A 25,552-nucleotide genomic window follows, 5' to 3' on the forward strand; every position below is an offset into this window, starting at 1 on the left:
AACATCAGCGGTGCGGTAAGTTTGCCAAGGCTTTTGGAGGCAAATGTCAAAAGAGATTTCTTTGAACTAGGACAATTTCACTGCTAAATAGTTTCCCGTGTGGAAACTTCTATCTTACAATCTCTTAAGCTGAAGGGCAAGAGACTGAGTAAAAGTCCAATTTACCAGTAGATGGCTTTATTCTGCAGATATCTGAAAACTATTTGAATACAGGTTATAGGAGGTGAAACGAGATCCAGGTGTTATCTTTGGAGATACCAACTTCTGTGCAAGCAGTGCCATCTTTTTTTTAATGTATTTTTTCAGTTAGTTTGTTTCTTTTAAATGCTTGCGTGACCCTGCTTTCTGTACAGCATCCAGTCTCAAGCACTCAAAAGATTTTTCCTGCTTCATCAGGTGCTGAACACCAATGAGAGGTGCTGCTGGGCATCTTGGTGGGATTTTTGAGATAAAGCCATGCTCAGACTAAATCTGAGTAGGATCAGGTGGTTTTTGCATACCATAACATGCCTGAATGAGACCATTTTGAGTATAAACAAATACAGATTTTCTGGTTTAGGATGAAAAATTCTGAACTTGTGATGCCAGCCTAGTAACTCGTTCACAAGTACCCCGGATCTGTACCCCCAACCCTGACCTTCCTGTTCATGTGCTCGTGACTTCTGAAGCCTGTTCTATCCTGGCAAAAGAATTAAAAAACAAAACACAAACCTATTCAATATTCTGTTCATTGAACAATGTCTCTTCAGTGCATTGGGTGAGTCAGAGGTCATGTTGAAAAATAAGTGCGGTCATGTAGATTTTCCCAGTATTTGCACGCAGGGGACTACATTGGGTTGAATTGACAAGCTTAAGTCTGATTTTTCTGAACTCTCATATTTGTCTTTGTAACTTTAATGTTTGTATAAACTTGCATTTTGGGCAGTCAGACTTTGTATGTTAGTACTGGGTAGCATTGCATATGGTGGGGTTTTTTTGTAGCAGGCTTCACTGTTACGGCACCAAATATGTGAACGTTGTAAAGTTTGTAGATGAGTACTGCTTTAAGGAATTGCTTGCAACCTCTTTATCTTAGTAAAGAGATTCCAAGTGATTAAGTGATTAGTATCACTTAATAGTGATCACTGTGAAGGAGCTGTGGGGGAAAGCTGGTAGTAATGGAAGCGCTTGAGGAAAAGGGAACTGTTTGCTATTAACCTGAAGAGCTTTGGTATTTCACCAGTGGCTGAGGACAGGATAGTCCCTTGCTGCTTGTTATCTCCTTCTGGGCTCTGGGCAGCAGGATGCTATCCTATATGCTAACTGGGACTCAGCAGACCTTTCTGTGAGCCAGTTCAGATAATTCCAGTAAAAGAAAACTACTTCTCCCCACCCATCCCATTTTGTTTCCTTAAAATTTTGTTTCCTGGGTTAATCTCACTCGGGTTTTGGAGGGGTCTGAGTGCTGGAGCTGGTGCAGAGCTGTGGCGGAAGCAGTTCCTTGGAGCGCGCTGAAGGGGAGCAGGTCTGTCTCTCCCAGCTGCAGTCCTGCCTTCTGCAGCCGCACCCTTTGCCTGCTTGCCAGGGTGAAAAATAGTTGTGCTGCCGCTCCCCACCCGCTTAATGAACTGAAACAACTTTCAGCACATTTAAATGTCCTTTCAGCAACACTTGCGTTAATAACAGCACCAAATGTGCACACCGAATTTGACATGAGCTCTAGATAAAGCTGTATGGTATGGACATGGGCAAGATGCAGAAAATGGAGAGAGCTCACGTATGAGAGAAGAAAAGGGAAAACCTCTTGAGTGAGTTGCCTGGCTTGCACACTCATGGCTGTTGTAGTACAGTTACATTTTCTGTGTACTTCATTGATATTTCCTTGTGCGGAGATGCCAGAGGTGAAAATGAGGGCCCAGTTACCCTGTAGGAACTAAGAAGATCTACCAGCTTACTGATGCCAACAAGAGAGAGCTGTTTCAGTTCGGTAACTGAACAGAAAACTTACCTGGCACAAAATGAATGGGTCTGGCTGTTTGTTGACATGCAGAGTTAGTGATTTAACTGAAGGTACTCTGGGATCACCTGAGCTCTAAGGCTGGGGTATGGGAGGCTGCGATGGTTGGAAGTTATGAGCAGAGCTACATCTTTCAGCAGCGGTAACCTATTAAATTAGCCTAGGTGTGTTTTGTGACCAGACTTGGGGAAATTAATCTGTTTCCCTTAGTCCCATTTTTTAATACTATTTTCCTTAGTATCCTTTGGCCTTGGCTTGGGAACTTAGTTACTACACCTGGCCTCTTCTGTAATGTGCCTGCTGACTTTGAGGATCTTCACCTGCCTGTTGCTGCTGTTGAAACTGCAAGTGTGTCTGGAGAGGTCTACGATATTCTGAGACATGATTTTTTAATGCAGACATTGCATTGGTCTCCTGCTGCTGATGAACAGCGGGTAAATGCTTTCCTATTTCTGACCTGAAGCCAGACTTTCTCTGTATGAGGTTTGCGTTGGTGGCTCGGCAGGAAGAAAGCATTATGGTTTGGAAAGACAAGATCTGGCAGTCCAGAGAATTGTCAAAATAGTCATCGTTCTCTCCAACCTGATTTACAAGGAACTGTTTCCCAGACTCAGGAAAGTAAGAAACTGGCCACCAAGAAACCAGAGGCTTAATTTGGCAGGTTATAATAGCTAGAGCAATTTTATTTTGCATGACTGGAGGTAGGTGAGATAATAATGCTATGAACACTAGAAGAATGGATGAGGAGATATTCTCTGTAATTAAACATGTTGCCATTCCTGGGTTCAGAGCACAGCAACATCAAAAAATCATCAAAATGTGACCGGTTCAGACCGAAAGAATAATAACTTTATCAAGGACAAAAGAATCCCAAGAAATGCTGGAGCATAATCGTATTGAAATCCCATGTTTCTCAAGTAATTTGGGAAAGTCAGAAGTACTTAGAGCAATTCCCTGGTGGTCATAGGGAAGGTATAGAAGATGCTGTATGCCTTTTTTTCAGCTGTAATTGAGAATGTTAAGCCTAGTTCACTGGAGTGAGAGAACTAAATCAGCAACTGAGGGCAGTTTGCATGCAAGAGCCCTTGGGAAAGGTGGGTAAGAGGCTGGTGGAGAAGGTCTTTTGAACTGTTGATGTCCCTTATCTCCAAAGAAATTATCCAGAAGGTGGAGCCAGGCACTTCAGAGTGGTGCATGCAGGGAGAACCAGAGGCAGTGGACTTAAAATGAAGCAGGAGAGGTCTAGCTGGATGTAAGGAGAAGGATTAGGATTGGCCTTTTCACCATGAGGGTCATCAGAATTCCCAGAGAGGCTGTGCAGTCTGTTTGGGTTTTCAAGATCCAACTGGGTGAACACCTGAGCAACCCAGACTGACCTCTTCGTTTTCCTGCTTTTAGCAGGAGGGTGGACTAGAGACCTCCTGAGGTTCCTTCCAGCCTGAATTACTCTGTGATTCTATGTTAATTTTTGAGCAGTGCTAGGAGGAGTGGCAAAAGAGGAGTTATTTCATGAAGGCTTAGATGGAGGAAAAAAAGCTTAGGAAGCTTGCAAGGAACCCCCCACAGCTTTGAGAGATCTGTTAAATAGGTGATTTGGAAGGAATTAGGATGCATCTGGTAACACAGACATCTAGCAGATAACAGATGAACATATCCTAGGACAGGAGGAGGGCTATGTGAATAGGGAAGACTTGAGAATGCAGGTTGTTTGTATGGGCTAAATAGTGAATAGCTACCATGGGGGGATCCCTGAAAAAAATAGAGGTATTGGAGTTAGTGATGTGATAGTAGGAAGCTAGGAAGATTAGAAGTCACTATGAATGATTTAAAATGCAAGTTAATGGTACGACTTTAATTATGGAGTTATAGATACGACCACTTGCTGAATCACAGCATTTTTAGTGGATTTTCCAGGTTTGCCCCAATTATAGATGCTATTTTTCTCAAGCAATTGGCAATTGAATACTTTTTAGATTCCAGTGGGAGAAGTAAAGGTAGATAGCTAAGTAGCTTGGTGAGGAGTTTTAGAGGGAATGTCATCAGATATATGGACACAGGATCAAAGGATGTAGGGCAGAATACATATGCTGTATTCGGGGAAGCAGCAAGTGCAAAGAATAGGAGGAACTAGTGGATACTCAGCTGGCACAGGTTCACTGTTCAGTCTTGTAGTATCTAACAGTGGCTCTCCAGTTTGAGGCATGTCAGAGCATGAGGCAACCGTGAGCTTGGCCGGACTGGTTCCATACTGGTAAGCTTAGGTACTGCCAAACTGTGCTCTCAAAACTGGGAGCTCTGAACAAGTTAGATGTCCAAGTGGCTTCAAAAGAGTCCTGCTTAATACCTGTAGCTTGATGTCAGCGGCAGTGCTGTTAAGATCATTTGCACAAGAGGAGGAAATGGTTGTGAACGTCAGGGTGGGAGATGCAAGGAGCTGAATGTCCTGCAGGAGAGCTTTGGCAGTTTCTCAGTGTACAGCTACAGAAAGTTTGGGACCCATTGGCCAAGGCGGGTGATATTCAGGCTGCATGTGTTGGTGGAGCTCTTGAATAGATTCCAGAAGCTTTCTGAATTAACATTGTGTTCATCTGCTACTGGGAATCTGTTTGCTTCTGCTGCCTGCAAGCTGGGAAAGATGGAGGGGACTCAAAGAAATGGGAGAAGTAGTTAAGGAGTTGGCCTTGGTAGTTCTGCATGGACTGGGTTTATTCAGGAGGCTAATTAGCACTCACATGAAAAATAAAAGTGATGAGGACTCTCAAAGCTGTCATGGAAGGGAACAGTAAGAAGCAGTGGCTGGAAACATAACCTTAGATGGAACATAAGTGCACATTTTTTAGTTGTAGGAAGAACTGGAACAACATTTCTGCTGTTAGAGGATTTGAAATCAAGGTGAGCTGTGTTTGTAAAAATGCTGTTGTTCAAGTACAACTGTTGAACTTGCCATTGAAACCCAGTGAAACTTTAAAGGTCTCCATTAGGAAGCGTGTGTAGCTAGATAAACCTTCTGTATGGTGTTGACCAATACAGAGAGCCTAGCTAAGGACCCGTGTGCCAGTAATAAAAAGATACATTTTTGCCTAGGGATGGGGAGGAGGTCTTGCAAGATGGGAGTGTGTTCTTGTCTTAATGATCAAGTCCCTCATGTTGGGGCAGTTCTTACTAAACTCAAGTTCAGTCCAAGTTGGTTTTGTTAATTTTTGAAATACCAAGGTGTAAAAGCAGGTCACCAGTCATAACTCTAGCACTTATATATGCTGTGCCTGTGTGAGCTGCTAAGTCATGAATAGCAAACTCATGATTACAGCAGAAGAAATTTTTTGATGGATGAAATTTAAGAATTTTAATTTCTTTGAACTTTTTTACTTTTCTAGATTAGTTCTTTAGCTGCCATTCACATTCCAACCAAGCGAAGGCTGAGTCTGATCTGTTAATTTGAGCAGATATATAAAATGTGTGAATACTTAGGGAAAAGTAATTATTTGCTAGATTCCCTGTGAAGTCAATAACTTCTTCCTAGAAGGAGCAACACTTTCAAAGTTTGCACTGAGAAGAATTTTCAAGGGGATACTGCTGATGTACTTCTTGATGAATCACTTCTATATATATCAAGGCTTTTGTGGAGTGTGGGAGTAACGGAGAAGGGAAAGGAGAAACTGTTGCATGGGCTTAAGCAGACTATAACCGGTTAACAGAGATAACCATGCCAGTCTATTGTGGGCTTTTTTGCCCCAGTTTTGATTTCCTGGTTAATTGAGTTGGCAATCCATTCCTTGTGCTTCCTATGTTACTTTTATTTTTGGAAATTAATGCATTCATCTGCAGCTTCTAAACGGGGATTAGATTGCATTGAACAAGTTTCTTTAACAAAGGAATAGCTTGGATCAAAGAAAAAACACAGAATAGTTCACTTGAGTGAAACTTTGCATGTGAGATAAGCAGCAAACTTTTGGGCATAGCCGAGTACTTGATCAGATTGGTGAGGTAAATTGCTTGAAGTCTCGGTGTTCTTTGCCTTGTCATTATGAAATCTATGCATTAGTAGATTTGAATTATAAAATAAAGGTAAAAGACCCTGCAATTTTATTAATGTGAAGGCTGGGCTATACCTGTTGTTAAGAAAAGAAAATTAGTTATGTGCTAGAATAAAAGCCAGGTAGAATGGGCTGAACTGCTCTTCATATTACATTTATAAAATTACCAAATGAGTGTTAGGTTTTGGTCAGTCCTAAATAAAGGGAGTAGGTCTTCGCTTAATAACCAAGGTGGAATTTTGCAGCTAGCCCGTGGCAGTGCTTCAAAATATGTTGGGGTAAAATGATGGCTAAAAAAACCTGATTGGGATAATTTATTCCAGCAGAGTCCTCAGTGCTGTTCGTGGAGGATTGCTATCCCCTTGTGCTGGCTCTCCTGGTCACTTCCAAGTGAACTGTCTGAAAGCAAATTTGGCAGCAAAAAGTTCTTTTCAGCAGGTGGTGTGGGCTGCTGTTTGGGTAGTGCTGCGGTCGTACTCAGTGGCTTGTCACAGATGTAGATTTTTAAATTAATTCAGAAATGAAAGAAATGGACTTCTGGAAAAACAAGACAAAAGGTATGCGTAGTTGAGGAACTTTTCTAGTAAATACAAATTGGAAGCCAAGTGGAGTTTTATTCTAAGCTTTTTTTCCTCAGTTTTTCTGTGTTCAATTTTCCAGACAAAAGAATGTTACAGAGAGTGCGATCAATTTGACAACAGATATATTTTTGTAATGTTAAATGGGTTTAATAGATCCACCAATGTTATTTCTCCTACCTACCCGATGGTGACACTCATCAGAAAGGAGATTTATTGCTGTAGTGGTGCTCTTGGATTCCTTGCTACAGCTCATTTTGAGCCTCTTTTACATCATCGTTGCGTTGATAGCTAAGGAAGAGTTGTCAAGTGAAGGATGTAAAAACGCAGAAAGAAATCAGCGTCTTCCTTTTGAGGAACTAGTTTGCCTGGTGTCGGTGTCAGACTGGTGGCTCCTGTCTGGTCGCGTGGGATGCTCTTGGTCCTGGGTAGCGGCCCTCCACGCAGACAGCTGGCGCGAGACGATCGGTTTGATTTCTGTGAGCACTCACAGTTGCTGACTTTGAACAGATCTATGGCGTGTGCGGTGGGGTAAGCTTGGCTGGTAGAGCACTGCTCCCATGTGCATGAGTAAGCAAGAAAGGCCTCTACAAGCCGTGTTCTTGCACTTTTCAAGCTGAAAATTCAGGAAAGTACATTTGCTGATCATTTATAGGCTCCTAACCTCAGCCAGACACTTAATAAGTAGTGTTGCAAATCAAAATAAAAGTAAGTAAGTTTAGCCATCGTAGGGGAGTGGTGCTGGGGCTTCCTAAGCTTGTAAGCGCTGAAGTGTTCTGGTTGTAATAGGATTGATGGGTTTTTTTCCCTCTGCCATGAGGGGTGGTTTGTGTGCACCAGCTGGCTTGCTTTTCTGCATGCTTCCATGAATAATTCAGCTTGTTTCTTTTTTTACAATTTTTCAGTGTAGTTTATCATTTTGTAGTTGAGCCAGGAACTCTGAATCACTTCATCTGTTTCTTCATGATCGCATCAGATGATTTATGTGGATCGAACATAAAATCTCTTAGTGAGGTATAATTTCCTAGTAAAATTATATTGTATTATGTTATTTTGTAGCTTTATCATGAATACTGATGAAATTTTTTTTATAGTATACTATCTTTTTATTTTAAAAAGTCAAAGTGTTTGTGTTCGTAGTAAAACTTGTCCCAGTAGCCACCCCCACCCTGCCCCAGTTATTTCAACATCAATTTAAAACCTCTTTTGTCCTTTCCTCTAAAAGCAAGATTTGACAATGCATGTGAAGGTGTGCTAATAATGTGTCGGGAAACTAATCATACCTGAAACCGAGACCTAGAAATCCACTGGAAAAGTTTCATAGTTTACAAATTGAAATAACTTGAGTTCTGTATGGTGTAGGTATTGCAGGTTATGTGGCTTCTCTCTGTATGTTTTGAGTGTACTCCAGGAATTTTGAATATTGTGCTGTGATTTGTGTGTTTAGGGATTTTCTGGTGGTTTTTTAAAAGATTTTTGTGGTCTGGTTAATGAGTTGGATCTTCCCGTAGTCATGGATTTCTGAATAAGGCTGCTTCCGTCTTTAGTGTTGTGCATTGTGCCTAAACGGCATCTTTGCTGTGATCTGTTGGGCTTTGTGGTTGCTACCAAAGAATGAATATGAGCTTTTTGCAGCTGGTAAATATGAAATGCTCAGTTGCTTGTAGAACATCTGCAGCTGGTGGGGTAGCTTCCTGGGTATTAGTGGAGAGAACAAAAAACCCCAATGTCACCGACATCCAAAAAATAAAACCTCATACAAGACGTAGAAGTTTAATAGTCTGAAATACCTTCGTCTTGCTCATTAATCACTGTGCCTTTTGTAATGAGTGTGTGGAGGATGTGAAAGGAAAAAGATCAGGCTCCTTGGATCAGAAAGGGAGTTACAACTTAACAGCTTCAAGCAGCATTAACTGCTGCAGATATCCTCTTTTTTTTTTTTACCCAGACATTCCTCAAGGCAAGGGATGGCTTCATGATATAAGGCATTTATTACCAACTTAAATATGGATTTTGATTTGTGATTGGTTGTCTTAAGTGAATTATACAGATAAAATTCTATCTAGCCAAGAATTTTCATATGTTCACAGTGTTATTGGAGAGGAATGTGTATTCAAGTTGTTGTAAAAACCACGATAGAAATTTTTTCCTTTGTGATCCCCCGTTTCTACATCTGGTTGTTTCTAGTTGTGCATCTTTGGGGGCAGTTTTCAGGGAGTCTTTTGTGGTAACCACTGGATAAATTTTGATCTGAGACTGCTCCTGGACGTTATGGCAGTAACAATTTCCAGTGCAGCCAAGTGAAAGGGAGAGAAGTGTCTTTGTACCTAGCAGCAGGTCATCTTCCCTCTCCCTCCCCACTGCCTGCTTTAGGTTAAAATGACTTGGTTCACACAATTATTTCTGGCCTAATTCATTTATAATAGTTGACTACGATATGCCAGGCATAATTATTCTGCTTTCATATTGTGTCCCTTCTTCATCCAGGAAGTGGCAAGCAAAAAGTCTGAAGATGTTCATCTGTGCAGTATACTGAGATTTTGGTTATTTTGAAATACCACTTTCTTAATAGTGTTTAAAAGGGACACACACTGCATGCATGCCACATCCTTTCAAAAGCTTTTCATTTCTGTATTTTACCAAGAGATTTTTCAGCTGTGTCAGAAAATTTTTTTTAGCTCAAATTTTGAAAGATGCTGTTTGTTGATCTGCCTGACCACTCCTAGTCTTTTTTTTTTTTTCCCAACTTCTTTTGTTGGCTTTTGTGGGAAGCAGACAGTACCTTCTCTATGTACCAGATGATTTCCACCACATCACCCCATGCATATAGCTTTGCTCAGCTAAAAGGGGACGGTAACATTCCCGATTTACATAATAATGAGATATGAAAGCTGTATCTGGTTTGATAAATTTTGTTCACAACAAAGACGATTCTAATGAGCTTAACAGAAAGTATCAATCAAGTGTTACAGAAACAGTTTTAATGCTTAAAAATGCCCGATGTGATGAAGCTGCAGGGGGTATTGTATTTTGAAGCTGGTATCTATCTTCTTATACAGACCATAAGTTAACACAAGCTTAATGGAGGTGGTGGTTCATTTGTCCTTCTGGTGCGACAGTAGGTAAGAGCATGTTTCATTGAAAGGAAGCATCTCAACTTACAGAAAACAGGACTAGTTCTTAAGTAACTGTAAGAGCAGGAGCCACGATCAGACTGGTACACCTACAGATGTATGTATAGCTGGCATCTGTCAGTCTGTTTCTGTATTCTACAGAGAGCCCTAATGGGATAGAAGGGAAGTTTGAGCTTTTCCTGTCTCCCTGTGGAGAGAGCTTAAAGATTTACTGAAGCAGTATAAGAACAATTCATTAATTGGGCTAACTGAGCCTGGAAGCTTGCCAGGTTGCTGTTGTGATCCAATTATTTAACCTTCTTTTACCCTGTCAAATGCTGACTCCAGGCAGATGAAGCAAAGAACAACTTAAAGCCAGGCAGCTCAATACTTGTAAAGGACCAGTTCTCATCTTTCCAACGTACATGCACAGTTCACAGGCATGGATTTGTGCAGAACAGAATAACCTGGAATGCATAGGCTTTTCTCGTCCTCATTGTACTGCATACGTCATTCACCTTGGCTTTTTTTTAGTTTGTAAAATGTAAGCAGTGACTTCATCTAGCAACTGCTGTGAAACTTTGAAGAGTTGCTATATAATTGTGTCATAACAGAATTTTCTAATTCTAACATTTAGCATTGCTTTGCCAATTAATGGCTTGATCAGACTAAATTCAGGTCAAGACAAAGCACACCAGGCAATTAATGGTATTGTAAAATAGGTAGTCCCGTTGTGTAATTGTGCACAAAGTGGAAAACATAGTCTTCTGCTACTAAGTAAAATGACTCCCTTTCTGTCACTAAGATACATGCCATTAGCTAGTCAATATTTATTGTCTAGTTTCTAGAACTTGAGGTTTCGGTGATTTCATTGTGTATGCAAAGGTTTAATGAAACTCCGTACATTTAGGTAGTTGGGTATCTCCATGTTACTACTTTTACATGCAGACAAGTTCTGTCCTTTGATAAATTAAATTCTGACAAAGGGATAAAAGTCCTGCTGCAAATTAGGAATTACCAGTAACATATTTTCAGTGAACTTGTGCTAAGCTTCTAATACTACTTAAAAGGCATCTTGATGGTCTCAGGATGTTTAAGATAAGATCTTTGAAATAGAATTTCTTATAGGTTAGTTAAACACATCACCATATGGAATGATCAGATGTCACTTATTTCCATTTTAAACAGATTCGTATGAAAGATCATAATCAAGATATTTTCACACTTCACTTAGCTCATCATATGCAGACTAAATTAAGGCATGAATCGATAGCCCTTACTTCAGGAAATAGCAATGATTCAGGATAAAGCACTGCTGTTTGAATGCTTTGCAAACTTACAGATGTAAGGAAGTGTTCTTTTCTGGAAATTAAAGATAAAGCTTCACCCGCTTCTCACGCAGCCAATTTTCTATGCTTTTCAAAGACAACGGGAACATAAGCTTAGCTGTGGCTGAAATACTGTCCTATAGAATGAGTCTTGGAATGAAGGTATGTTGTATAGAGGAGAAAAAAAAAAAGAGACTTTTTGCTAGAAATTGCATGCCAGAGTGGACTTCAGATTACATGACAAGTTAAAAGTGCTTCTTTATAGCTGTGATTGCAAAGCCTGAGTTTTATAGAAGAGCAAACAATTGGAAACAGATGTACATATCACTCTTAAAAAAACCAAAAAACAAAAACCCAGACCACTGAGTTTAGCCATACAACTAATCTGTATACAGTCACTTATTGCAGTATAAAGTTCAGTAATGATGGAAATGTAGCTTGTAATACAATTTTAGGAACAGAGTCAAAGGTTAAGATTGAAATGGGAAAGTTATGAGTTGCTAAAAATGTAGAACCAAGGCTGCATAATAGACTGCTTATTTACAGACAGTAGCGAGATGTCCTGCTGGTTTATCAACGTGCTGTTGTTTAATAATTCAGCTGTTAGGGAAAGAATCCAGTGGTAAACTTCTGTAGTGCCCAGGAAAAAATGGTGGTTCCTCAGCTGGCAGAAATAGGAGAAAAAAAACCCACCACGGTTTACAGAAGAGCTGTGTTGATGTGGATCCAGTTTGGAAACAGTTTGTTTAGTAAGTGCACCTATTTCCAGAGAGGGATAAGTGATAATTATGGAAGAAATCGATCCCCCCCCCCCCCCCCCCCCCCCCCTTTTATTATCAGATTTAAACAGCACAGACCTACCAGAGACTGTATCTCAGGGATGGCAGCAAGGGTTGGGTTCTGAATAGTCTGGAGGTCCAAAATGATTTCTTGAATTCCAAGTAATGATTTTCATCTTCTAGTTCCTCTGTCACCTGTTGATCAGTTTGGGTTTTGCCTCATTTCTACAAAAAGTGTGGTATCTGGGAGAAGAATGTGTAGCAGGTAACCGAAGCTCCAGGGACTTTCCTCAAGGTCGTATTTCAATTTTGAACTGCTTTGCAAGTGTCAGATTCCATATTCATATGAACCACGTCTTCCAAATATTTACTATGTCAAGCCTTTAAGCGTATTTAAACAGCGAGTGTAAGTTTTATGATGATCTGCTGGAAAAGTCCACAAAACTGCATGTGAATAATAAAGTTTTGGTGGTTTTTAAAATTTTTTTAATGCCATAAGACCCCAGTCAACTTCGTAAGCTCTGCCCTTTAATCCTGGTGAGGAGCGTGACCTCCCAATGTCTCTTTCTTTCCCTCCTTTGCTGGATAGTGTGGCATTTCTCACCCGTGTGGCAAGTACTCATGCTCATGAGATCGTAATCTCATAACTCTGGGGTTAGTCTTCTCATCCAGAAGTTTAGCAATCCCAGAGTGAAGGATTAACAGGACTTTTCACTGCTGTTGGTGCAGTGGGCTGGGTTTCCTGGGGTCTTGTCCATCAACCGCTTTATCAGGAGTTGCAGTTGTGCTGGTTTCACCTTCTTCGAAAGAAAGTGCTCGACTTTGGAAACACCCTCATAATACTTGATTTTGAGACGTTAATTAAGCGGTAACCTTGGTGGGCAGTTTTATGGCTTGGTCTTTGTTTTGGTATTGGGTGTTAACAGGAGAATAGCTCTTTGGCAAGGTACTGACCTTGCCTTTTTGCCAGCTCTTGAATTCCACAGCATGGGAAGTGCTGCAGTGCGCTGCCCTGCCCGCTGAGGGAGTTCCGCACCCAGGAGAGCTGCTCCTCTTCCTCCTTCCTCCGCTTCCTCAAGGCCCTGTTATCAATTACTGAGTTTAGGTGTAAATACAACCATCCTGCTGCATTTCAGTGCCACACCCTATTCCTTTTCAGAATATCAGCAACTTGTATTGGTACTTTGGACTTCAAAAGCTGGGTGACAAAGGATGGGTGACATTACTGGAGCTGTATCATATATGACTGAGAGTATAGATCTGGCTTACTGTCATGACTCAGTATCAATTTCAGGAATTACATGTGGCTACTGCTGTGGATGTCCCCCTTGATGAACAAACAACTTGATCCTACTGTCATGCTGTCTCCATTTTCAGTCTTTTATGTGCTGGTTACTGTTAGCAAGGGCTTTCTGAAGCCTGCTGATCTACTGCTAAATGCGTCTTGCTGAAAAGACAAATGTTGTGTTCCTAGGATCGTGTCTTTTTTATTTTTCACTCTCTGCTTACTGCAGTTCTCAGAGCTATGTTTGAGAGAAGAGCGTCTTTGAGATTTTGTAGTAGGGATTGTTCTTCAGATGGTTTCATCGTCCTTGCCACAGATTAGACGCACCAATTACTCGGTACTACTTGCCTGTATTGCTTTCAAGCCTTTGAGTAGTAAGCATCCTTAAGGAACTTTCTCCCTGTTGATGCCGGTTGTGATTTCTCGTAGGTGCTCCCTGAGGCTGTTTCAAGAATGCTTAAGCGTGCAGTACACGTGCATGATATGGCTCAGAAGCTCACGATCTCTGCCGTCTTCATGATTAAATAGGTGTAGTTTCAGAGCTTTGCGCTGTTGGCATAGGAGATGAACCGTCCCTTGATGGTTCTGTTGTCATCAGCCTATGTAGCGGTGAGGTCTCTCTTCTCTTTCAATGTGCTTCCATTATCAGCAATTTCCTCGGGACTGATTGGTGTATTATTTACTCTGGAGGACAGATAACATGAGAAAGGGAGCTGTTTATTCTGCTGGCGGCGTGGTTCAGTGTTCCTCAGCACCATCGTTCGATTCCCCAGCTGTTACACTGAATGTTACTGGCTTTCCTTATTGTTGACTTTCATCATAGTTCTTAGAAATGCCTTGATTGTTTTTGCTTTTGTAGTGGACAAAAATCACATGTCAGAGTAATTATTTCTTTTGTAATTTTTTTGTTGTTGTTTCTGACTTTGAAGTTAGTCAAAATCGTGTAGCAATGCAATGTTCCTTTTATAATACTTTTAGGATGATGCAAAATAAAGCTTGGCGAACTGTTTCACTTAGAAATATTTACCAACGTGTCTATGGAGTAGAATTAGAAATGATGACTGCTGAACTGGTTCTTCCAACTCCACCAACCCTTCAAATATAGTGACAACCTGTCCCCAGAAACGCTGGAGGTTTACTTTAAATTTTTCCACAGGTGACTTTTGAGTTATGTTTTAGACTGGCAACTTGCCTGCCTTTTCAGATCATCCAAGATCCACCTCTTCAGGCAGGAGCCGGTATTCGCGCTCTTGACTTTCACTTCATACTGGCAGAACAGGCAAAAGTTTCTGCAGTGATTTGTCGATAGTTGATATACCTGAGGCTGTAGCTGTGCTCACTAGTGGCCAAACAGTAGAATACTTAAAGGTTTTGTCTTGCAGATCTAATAGATCTTATTCTTTTCATCTGCGTTTAATGCACAGTCATCTCATTTAGAAATGTCTCTGTTCTTGACCTCTACAAATCATAGAATCACAGCATGTTCAGGGTTGGAAGGGACCTCTGCGGGTCATCTAGTCCAACCCCCCTGCCAAAGCAGGGTCACCTACAGTAGGCTGCAGAGGACCTTGTCCAGGCGGGTCTTGAATCAGAGAAGAAGACTCCACAACCTCCGTGGGCAGCCTGTTCCAGGGCTCCGTCACCCTCAGAGTGCAGAAGTTCTTCCTCATGTTCAGCTGGAACTTCCTCTGCTTCAGTTTGTGCCCATTGCCCCTTGTCCTGTCACTGGGCACCACTGGAAAGAGTCTGGCCCCATCCTCCTGACACCCACCCTTCAGATACTTGTAAATATATATTAGGTCCCCTCTCAGCCTTCTCTTCTTCAGGCTGAACAAGCCCAGCTCCCTCAGCCTTTCCTCGTAGGAGAGATGCTCCAGTCCCCTCCTCATCCTTGTGACCTGGAGCCATTTCCTTAACTTTCACAAGTACGAGGCTCTCGCAGAGCCATCCTCAGCTGCATGGTACACACAGTCATCATGAGGAGGGTGTTTACAGCACGGACTCTTGAGATGTATTGCCAGCACAGTGTGTGGTGCCTGGTTTCTTATAGCTGCTCCCAGTGAGAATTCAAGTGCAAACTACTGATTTGAGGACTGGAGAAGTTGCTCACTAGCAAGCTCACCTTTCGAATGAGCTGTTCTGTGCCTGTCTGCATCTTGCCCATCTTCCCTTCTCCACCAGAAGCCTTCAAGGAGCTCCTCAGTGCAGGGATACAAAGCCACAACAGAGCTGAAAGAGCGCTGGCGTGTTCTCTGCCCTGTGGGTTCGTGGGCTGAAGAGGAGAGTCTGCTGCACTTGCGGGTGTCCTTGGGTGATCAAAGAAATCATGCTGTTAGGCACGCTGTGTTTATTCATGAACTGCATAGCTCACACATGCCCAGCTCCTAGTTAAAAAAAGAAAACTTTTTCTAAGTGTTGTTATCCAAAGGGGTAGAGCTACCATAAAACACTTGAGGTTACAAAGTCAGGGTTTTGCAGTGTGAGGATTCTGCGATGCGACGAGGCATGGCAGCTTTATCTAGGCAGTAAAGCACATGCTCATTTCCTATTCCTATTTCCTAGCCCTATTCTTGTGTTTTTGAAGATCATTGAGGCACTTACTCAGTGTTCACCACCTGCTTTTCAGAACTGAGAGTAAACTAGTTGAAATTTTTGAGCCAGTGAGTGGATAGCCAATGAAAAATAATTCATGAAAACCCAATAAAATGCAGGTAATATTTATTTGGTTAATTTGGCATTAAGATTCTGCTAGCTTTAGTGCTAACATTGTGAAATAAAAACATGCCTGAGTAGATTTGGGATAACTGCTTGACAGATTCTTTGTGCGCTAATTAAGAAGATAATTTTTATACATAATTTTAAGAAATCCCAACGCTTTCATCTCTGCCTAGGTTAATTTTCTTGGAGCCTCTGACATATTTTACAATATGTCAGATATGCCAGGCAGAGAACTAACAGCTCGACCCGGTGTCTAGCTTTATCCAGGCTTCCCAGCTGGTTTGCTGAGACTGGGGAACCTCATATTGCTTTTGTGTAGTCTAATAACTGGGGAGAAAGTGAGGCTAAATGACAGCAGCTGTGGCCCCGATGTACCAGATGTGGCTAAGCGGCTCTTTTTGGACGAGGTGAGAGATCACAAAGGACCCCAAATGATGGGTTAATCCCACCGAGGCTCTGAGGGGGTGGGGAGTGGGTTCGGGAGGAATCCACCCCTGAGCTTGGGAGAAAAGGACAAAGAAAAGCTTCTCTAGGCAGCAAAGGCTGGCTTGCCAGTGGGGCTGCACAAGTCAGCAGAGATGCTTTTGGCTTTGGTCTGCCCTTAACCCAATGCAAGGAAAATTCTTCAAGTCAGCGTTCCAGCAAAATCAAAAAATTTACAACTGCCAAAGCCAAAGCTGGAGATATTCTGGTTTAAATGAGACTCTCTTTCAACCTTGCCTTTTGGCATGCTTCTCCCATGGCATAACTCTTCAGCTGGGTGATGCCTGGCAAGGTAGCTGACCTGCGCAGAGGTTTGACGTCCGGATTACTTGAATCATTGATGAAGCCGTGAAAACTGCTGTCCTCGCTGAAGTCGTGGTGCTGCAAATTTGTGTTAGGTACAGCTTTGGTCACTTACAGAATTTGCTGAGATTGCTTTAGTGTTCCAAATTACTTATGTTTTGAGATAAACTGTTCTTCCTGTTGGTGGTAGTTGTCTGTTGAGTGGGGTTTTTTTCTTTCATTTCCTCCGTAACTGAAAATGATGCATCTTTTTTTGTATCCTTTTTCTTCCTTTGTAGAAGTGACTTAAAGCGTGTAATTTATCACTGTGATCAACTGTTCCCAGGCACACAGATCTGCTTTGGCCCTTGTGTTTTTTGGTTTGGTTTCATTCCCGTTTTGATATAATTGTATAACATACACACACGTAGATAAATTATATTTCTGTATTTGTCTTCTGTTAAAAAAAATTCTGCTCAAGAAGAATGATAACCAAAGCGTTTCTGTCTTGTGTCCAAATTCGATATGAAATATTTACACAGGTTTATGAGTAAAAACTGACAGATGCTGTTTGGTTGTAATTTGAAGTAGCTACAATGATTGAAGCACTCCAGGATTGGCATTTTTTTCCTTACCTGTTTTGAACAGTATCTTTAAGCTCTCCTTGGTTGTTTTGGCATACTGTCAGTAACTTGAAATGATGCATAATATTCACTTAATTGTGGGAGGATGGTAGAATGAAGTGACTTTATTTCTGTTAGCAGTGTCCTCTGATGTAGGAGGGAGGTGGATGTTTGAGGAAATGTGCTTAGAGCACATACTGCTGTAGACAATATTAAAAAATAACCACCAAAATGAACCCTGAAGTAGTAAGGAAAATACCTGAGAAATATATTTAAATACAGAGTAAGAACTTTTCTGTGTAAGATCTGACTGAGGAAAATAGGTTCTTGCTTCTGTGTACCCCAGCCACGCCATTCATCTGGATGAATTAGAAATGAGTGTTAGTAGTAACGTATCATCGTACATATAATTCTATAGCCTCATTTCCAAAGGGAATGAATCCCATGTAAATCATTCTCTGTCTTTCTCTGGGTTGCCCTCAGAACTCTTGGTTCTGCTGGTTGCCTGCAGCAAATTTTGGTAAGGATAAAGACAGATACCCAGCAAAGTCCCCAGTCTGGGACATCTGGTCAGATCTTTCTGCACACCTGACGGCTGAGGTCAGAAAGGCCTTGGAAATAGCATGGAGTAGCATTCCTGGAGTTCTATCACATGCAGGGCCTAAATCCATTCAAGCAAGAAGCATGCTAAGAGTCACAGAAAAATTCCTTTTTTTTTTTTTTTTTAAAAAAAAAAAACCCTCCTCGTATGGTTTCCAGACATAAAGTTTTGATTCTTTGTGTGAATAGGATGGAGAAAAATTTTCAGGTTTGGCAGAAAGCAGATGGCCAGAGGTAGGCTGTTTTCCTTAATCCTTATATATGTGATTCATGACCTATTTTTTTCTTCTCTGTAGTTTGCTTTGATATCTCTTATCATAGAATCATAGAATGGTTTGGGTTGGAAGGGACCTTTAAAGATTATCTGGTTCCAATCCCCCTGCCATGAGCAGGGACATCTTCCACCAGACCAGGGTGCTCAGAGCTCCATCCAACCTGGCCTTGAAGACTTCCAGGGAGGGGTCAGCCACGGCTTCTCTGGGCAGCCTGTGCCAGTGTTTCACCACCCTCACGGTGAAGAATTTTTTCCTAATATCTAATCTAAATCTGCCCTCTTTTAGTTTACAGCCCTTCCCCCTTATCCTGTCACTACACACCCTTGTGAAAAGCCCCTCTCCATCCTTCCTGTAGGCCCCTCCAGGTACTGGCAGCTGCTCTAAGGTCACCCCGGAGCCTTCTCTTCTCCAGGCTGAACAGCCCCAGCTCCCTCAGCCTGTCCTCATAGGAGAGGTGCTCCAGCCCTCTGATCATCTTTGTGGCCCTCCTCTGGACCTGCTCCAAGAATGTGCTTGAAGCAAAGATCTAAATTTAAAATTTTACTTCTGTATCCTAATTAAAGTCAAGACAATTATCTGCCTACGTTTCTAAAATTCACCTTCTACTTAAGTATGTTTTCAAAAATATCGTCAGATATTTTTAATATCGTTAATCTTGGTTATATTTCATGCTGATGTGATGCATTTGCCAGGTATGCAGGGATAAAAGTCCACTTTCTTAGTGGAACTGCATAACATCTTACCGTCTTTAAGCAAGTGTGAATTTTGGGGTGTGGATTTAAGTTGTTTAAGGTCACTGTTTTCATGTCTATGCTGAGATCTAGAAAATGGACAAAGCACCTATAATTTTGGTGGAGTTTGGGTTTTTTTTGTTTTTATACTAAGCTTACTGCTTGTTTTGCATGAAGGCACCTCGTTCTGTTGGTAGAATCATGGAAGTACAGATTCTGAAATACCTCAAAAAATTGTTTTGGGTTTATATAGATTTTTTCCTTTTATTCTAGTCTGTATATAAAGATGTTGCGTTTTACCAGTGGAGTCTGCCATACAGGTTTAAAAAGGAATATCAGATGACAACTGTGAATAAAAACTAGTGCTAGAAGGAGATGATCACCTCCTAGAATTTGAAAGTGGAGGCGCTGAGGTGGTGCTGAGTGGGCAACATGGTCTGGAGTTTGAAAGGGACTGCACAGATGTGCTGGAGGACATTCTCTGGGGCCCTGCTATATGGAGCATTTCTGATGGCCCAGTAGGGTGCAGAGCCAGCCTTGTCGGCTTCGTTGGCTTCTGCACATCTTTTGCGCTGTGTTCTGCCTCACGGTGAATATCTCCAGAACCAGGGTCAACACAGGTGCTGCAGACAAAAGCACTCTTCCTCTGCTGTGTAGCCCCAAGACGCTCATTTTCATATGTGCGCAGGTAGCGCTGCATGGGTGGTGTGTGTGTATGGCCGTGAATTTCTGACGTGCCCAGGTCTTTGTTGCTAATGTGACTGATTCAAAGTTAATGAGTTTAATCACTGGTGTTATGAAAATGAGAAGGCTTATTTACAAAGCTGTTCAAAATAATACAAATTTATTTCTTTGTTTCTTTAGGAGACATCACTCAGAAAGGCTATGAAAAGAAAAGAGCAAAGCTGTTAGCACGGTACATACCACTAATTCAAGGTAAGAGACTGCGTGTAAGTTACACCTTTTGTGCTAAATCTGTGAAAATAAGTAGTGGAGAAGTTCTTGCTCAATGGAATAGATGAATTAATAGTTTGATTAACATTACATCTAACCAGTATTGGAAAATGGCTGTTACAGAGAAGTGCAGAACAAGAGGTAAGTCTGAAATGGTTTTTGTAACACTTTACATGAGGTATGAAATGGTAACGTTTTTGTCAGCAAACTTTAGTTTGAGAACTGCATCCAAGACTTTAAGGTAACTTTAAAAAAGAGTGAAATTATTCCTGAAAGTTGGCCAGTTTCATTAAATGTAAACACTCACCAGCCATCACTCTCGTTCTTCAGTGTGCTTTTTTGTACATGGCCTCTGCTTCCCCATCCCTCTTCCCACCTCCAGTTTCTTCAAAATGCGGACTTTTTATTATAAACTATTGCTCCTTAAACTGGTTATTATCAGACTTTATCTTCAATGGCCAAAAACTAAATGCCCAGCTTTTTTTTCTTTATTTTTATACTAGGACGCTTAAATCACTTGGGGTTAAAGCTGTTCGGCTACCATTGCGCTTTGGTCTTGTATAATAACCGTAGGCAATTCCTTCCATATCTTGGGAGATTCCAGCTGAGATAAGGGAAAATGAGAAGACAGCTGAGATGAGTGGTTCCAATAAAGAGACACCGTAGATAAATGAGAGAAAAAGAAGAGGTGGTGTTTTACAGTGTTAGTGTTACGCTTTCAGATCAGAGAACGGAGGGAATGATGCTGCGATTTTGGTCTTGTTTTGGTTCTGGTATTTAGCAAAGATACTGATTTGAAGGAGGAATGGGCATCTCCAGCCAGTTTGGTGCAAAATCTTGATGCAGTGACCCCCGTGGCTCTTTGCAGCAGGGTAGACAGAAGTTTCAGTCTCAGGAGTTCTGCTGACTGCTGAGTTGTGGTGTTTTAGAAGAAGTTTTACGGTGTGTATTTGGCGTTGGACAGTTTGAACATGATCTGGTGTTTCGTTATGGGGTTTCTTAGCACAGGTTTGTTGTTGTGGGTTTTTTGTTTTTTTAAGAACAGCTGTCTCTTCTCCCGTAGCAAATTTATAATCCTCTCTAGGCCACGCAGGACCTAACTCGTCTCTATAAAATGGTTCATTCCTTGAATAGAAGCAGTCTGGATTTTTCTGATAAATATTGCAGTCAACAGCAAGCTTTAGCTTCACTGCCACAGCCTCTCCTCTTTACACCATTTTTTGCTAAGGAACTGTCTCCCTTTTCTGTTCAAAATACCCTGTCCTCCAGCTCAGCTTAGGTAAAGGTTTTGAGACCGGGCTGAATATGGATTTTGCCTGAGGATTAACAGCTGCAAGAAATGTTCTGTCAATGAACCATGTCATATCTTTGGATTTCTGTCTCTTGTTTTAATCTTTCATAAGCATTGATTTACTCTGCCTTTTCTGCTTTCTGCTGATAGTGGTGTTTTTTTTTTAATTTCCCTCTTCACGCTTAAACTGAAAGGCTGTTTGTGCAAATTGTTCAAGTTGTGAGCTGTCATGTGTAGCTTAGGAAAGTACAGCACTTTGTCTTCCATACTCTTTAAAGTAAGTTTTAGAGCTAGGGTGCAGTGTAAAACACCGTTGTTCCCCATTTCTGCATGAATACTGCTGGCTCTGTGTCATATTCTAACTCTTGGGGTCTTAGGAGCAACACTGACTCCTGTGCAGGGTTTCCAGGGCTGTTAGACTGAGAAAATTCAGTTGTCTGCTCCGGAAGCCTGCTGTGATACCTGTATAATTTCCAAAGGTGTTTTGTAATATCCTATTTAGGTAACCTGCTCATTCAGGAACTCATTCAGCTGAAGCGGTGTATGAAACTACAGAAATGACTTGTTAGACAGCTTTGGAAGAAAAAAAATGAGTAGGAAAAATACGTTGATGGCACTTTATTAGATTTGTTTTCACTGAAGCTTTGCTTCCAGACTTGAGGTGTTCAGGAGTATTTCTTTCAGGAGAGGTGACTGCATATAATCTAGGTTAACACCTGAACATCCTAGACAGTAATTGTAAGAAAGCGTGTCCTAGGGAGATGGCAGTGCAATTCGGCGGTCTCCTGGTTTGTCTGTGATCTGATATTAGGCTCAGCTAAGATCCCTAGCTCCCTATAGATTTCCAGCCACTTAAAAATTTCTCCACGTTCAGCCATTTCTTCCCTAATCATCTTAAGGAGTGGTTGAAAATTAGCTGATCCTGTGGTTTTGTCCTACTTGCTTGAGACCACATTTTCTAAGAAATACCGGATTACACAATTTGTCTGCCACTTCTGCCTAGGTTTGTATTAAAATGACAGGAATCCAGCCTTAATATGCTAAAAAGAGAGTGAGTGGGCTGTCTGCCTCTGAGCACAAAGAAAGATACTCTGGCAAAAAGACACAGTTTGCTTAAAACCCGAAGCTAACTACTTATTTCAGTTTCCTGACATATGTTCCATTAACCCAGTTCTAGCTTGGAATTTTGTTAATTGACACAGCTTCAGCGTGCCTCAGATTAATGTGTGGGAGTCTCAGTGGCTTTGAGCATGCAGTCATTTTTCATCATTAACAATTTGGTCGCAGGATTTTTTTGTAACATCCTTTGTTCAGTAGCATTCCTGATAGGATTGGTGAAGTGTCCCAATATCCATCAAGTTTTTGCAGACCTTTTTAGATTTGAAGAGTTCTTAGTCTGGGATTTGACCATCCCCAGGACCAGTAACTCGTGCCTTTCTAAAGTTGTTTTGGTCATCGTTTCCTTTCCAAGTATATGCGTTGTCGTCATTCCTCTGTTGCTTTATAAGGTAAAGACTGCTGACCAGTTAATTTTATCTCGTGTTCTTCAGTACATGAATTTCACAAAACCTGATGTGTTCCTCACAGTGTGTCAGTACCTAGCTCTGCTTGGTTTCTTGCAAAATTTCAGCTTCTAGTAAGATTCAGCTGATTCGTAATGTTTCTAACAAAATGTAGGGTGGGCAGTGAAAGCGCTGAGTAAGAAATAGAATTCCTGGTGCAAGGCAGGAAAGTAGAAAAAGGAATAATAGGGAAATTGTTTGAAGTGAAAGATTTTGATTGCTGTAACTTTATGAAATGATTAGAGAACTCGAGATAGGACTGGATGTTGATGTGATACTTGTAAAGGACAAAGTGATGGCACAGGTTTGGAAGCACCTGTGGAAAGAGATGGCTTAAATTTAGAGAAGAGGGTGACCGTTCTGTGAATCTGTTGTAGGTTCTCCAACTTAGACTTGAATGTGGACAGGTCTTGGTACAGTTTTGGGGTGATTCTTCTGTCTTGTAAGAAATTGGAAAATCTGTAATCATAGTGTTCAGATTGACATGGGTAGTTGATGGGATCTTCTAAGAAATATTGATGTATCAACAAATTGTATGATTTTTGTGTCTTAAAGCACACTCATATACTCATAAGATTTGAGTTCTGAAATTTTGATTTCTCATGTCTTACCTCATCAGCTGCCATGTAAAAACTAATCATGTGCGAGCTCCTGCTCTTCCAATGCTGAGTAAAATGCGTTGGATTAAGTTTCTGCTGCACAGTGTAGCTGAATCTGTAGGGAACCAAATTATTATGTAGTGTTAAATAACACCACAGAGGGCTTGGTGAGTAGAAAAAGACAGAAGTGGCTGCAAAACATATTTTCAATTAACAGTGAAATTAAGTAGGACACATTAGTGTTCAGGAGTTGTGTTCCTGTAGGCTCTGTTTTGCATTCTAAAATTCTAAACCTGCCATTATAAAGAGTTAGCAGAAATGTTAGATTTCACTTAGGAACCATAAAACTATCTAGTTACGGGGAAATACTAATTAAAATGTGTTATCTTGTGTTTCCTTGTTGTGTCCAACCAAATGCACGGTGTGAAAGTGAAAACAAGTGTTGAGTAATAGCAAGCCTTAACAGTAATCAGTCAGTAATCGGTTTCCTCAGTCAACATCTGCACCCAAATTTCATATAAAACTAGGTGGAAATAATAAACAATATCTGTAGGCAACCTGACGTGCTGCTAGGTGAATCTTCTGAGTGATGGATGACATCAGACACATTGCAAATATCCATCTTGAATGTGTATGAAACTTGGGTGTACAAAGATGCAGAAATAACATGATCAAAGGAGCAGTGTTTACAGTGAAATATGGCAACTTGCATCCTGGAGTATACTGTCCTGCTGGGGAACGAATACTGTACTACCTTCTTCCTTTTTTTAGTTGTAGCCAATGTTCCTTGTAATTTTTCTGCTGAATTTCAGGAAACTTCTGATGGTTGAAGGGACTGTTTCTTTCTAGAATCACTTTATATTCCCACATGTGGAGTGTTATCTTGGAACGAGAAACAATACCAGGGACGATGGCAACTCCAAAAGCCTCATTATAAGTAATCTCGGTGCGATGCTTGGGAGAGCAGGCAGCTTCTACCTGTGAAGTTACATTTGTCATTGGAGCATTAAAAAATTCACGTCAGGAAGTGGAATGTCATGAGTTGATTGTTGAATGTGAAATAAATAAAATTTCTTCTCTGCACTCAACTGTGATATGTTGATAGCTGTAGATTTCTTTTTAGTGGTTGCCATGCCATTACCTGAATTCTGCTGATACTCCAGACACTTGAAAAAATTTCAAACCTATTTTAACCAAAGGGGAAGACAGTGGTTCTGACAGCAACCAGTCAGTCACCTGAAAGTAGTCCGCGTTCCCTTTTGTTAAATCGGAATTACCCTGACCCATCCTTCACTACTGTGGTAATTTCCTGTTCACCTACCATCTGTTCCTTTGAAGAAACAATATTTTCTGTAGTTTTAAAAGCTTGGCCAGTGTAGCTGTTTTATACAGCTAGAGTCTTTTTTATATATATAATATTTATGATATATATTATATATATATATATAATATTTATGATATATATTATATATAAAAAAATAATAATAACAGCTATATAGCACTATATATATTTATTTTTATTTACCTGTGTTTTACTTGTTTTCTTCCTAGCTCTTGAATGTTTCAGGAGTCAGGTTTTACTGGTCTTAAATATGCTTTCAGTTGGAGAAAACTCAATGCTAGCATTTGACACCAGCTGTCACTTTGTAGATTAGTTGTCAGATGCCGGTGGAATCAGAGTGGTGCCTTGAGCACCTGTGTGCCATTGGGGCACACCTTCCGTGCTGGTACTGGATTTGCAGATTGACCACTGTGCTCGTTCGTAAACTCGGGGACCTAGCCAAGCACCCCAGGCTCATCAGGACTTGCACGTCCTGTATTTCTGGAGAACAGAAGATGAGTGTAAGCTTTTCTTTCCCTTTTTTTGCCATTTGTGAGAACAATAAGAATACATTCCAAATTATTTTCTGAGAAAGTCCAAGACAGATCTTGGTGTGGTAGCTAGAACCAGCCTGGGAGAGTTCTGCTGGGGGAAGAAAAAGAAGATTTCAGAGATTCTGTCTTGAGCAGCGTGTAAGTGGTTTTGAAAAGTACGTAAATGTACTTCAAATGTACTTAAGTACTTAAAAAAGGAGTTGTTTGTCAGAAGAACCTGCTAGAACCTGGAGAGGCGAGAACACTTCCAACCCAAAGCAGAAGAAATGAGGTAAGAACAAGCATGAAGAACACGTTAGTTGATTTTCCATCCTGAGATGACGGAAGGGACCTCTGTTGACTTGAAGATAATTGCTTCAGCTTGAGGCCATGCTTCTGCAGCCAGTGGAGGCTCTGCACTGAATCATCCAATGGCATAGACTTGTTCTGCATCAGCTACATGATTG

The 25,552-nt window shown here is 41.0% G+C and overlaps 1 protein-coding gene across 4 annotated transcripts in view; it reads left to right on the plus strand.

The window, feature by feature from the left end:
- DIP2A (disco interacting protein 2 homolog A) overlaps positions 1 to 25,552 on the plus strand; it is a 123,968-nt gene that overhangs the window by 17,772 nt on the left and 80,644 nt on the right. For all 4 annotated transcript variants that reach the window (XM_075430667.1, XM_075430668.1, XM_075430669.1 and 1 more), the window contains exon 2: positions 19,690 to 19,761. In XM_075430667.1, coding sequence (XP_075286782.1) covers positions 19,690 to 19,761 — 72 coding nt within the window. The remainder of the gene's footprint in view (positions 1 to 19,689; positions 19,762 to 25,552) is intronic.

Source organism: Opisthocomus hoazin, chromosome 9 (assembly GCF_030867145.1).
Source record: "Opisthocomus hoazin isolate bOpiHoa1 chromosome 9, bOpiHoa1.hap1, whole genome shotgun sequence".
NCBI lineage: Eukaryota > Metazoa > Chordata > Aves > Opisthocomiformes > Opisthocomidae > Opisthocomus > Opisthocomus hoazin.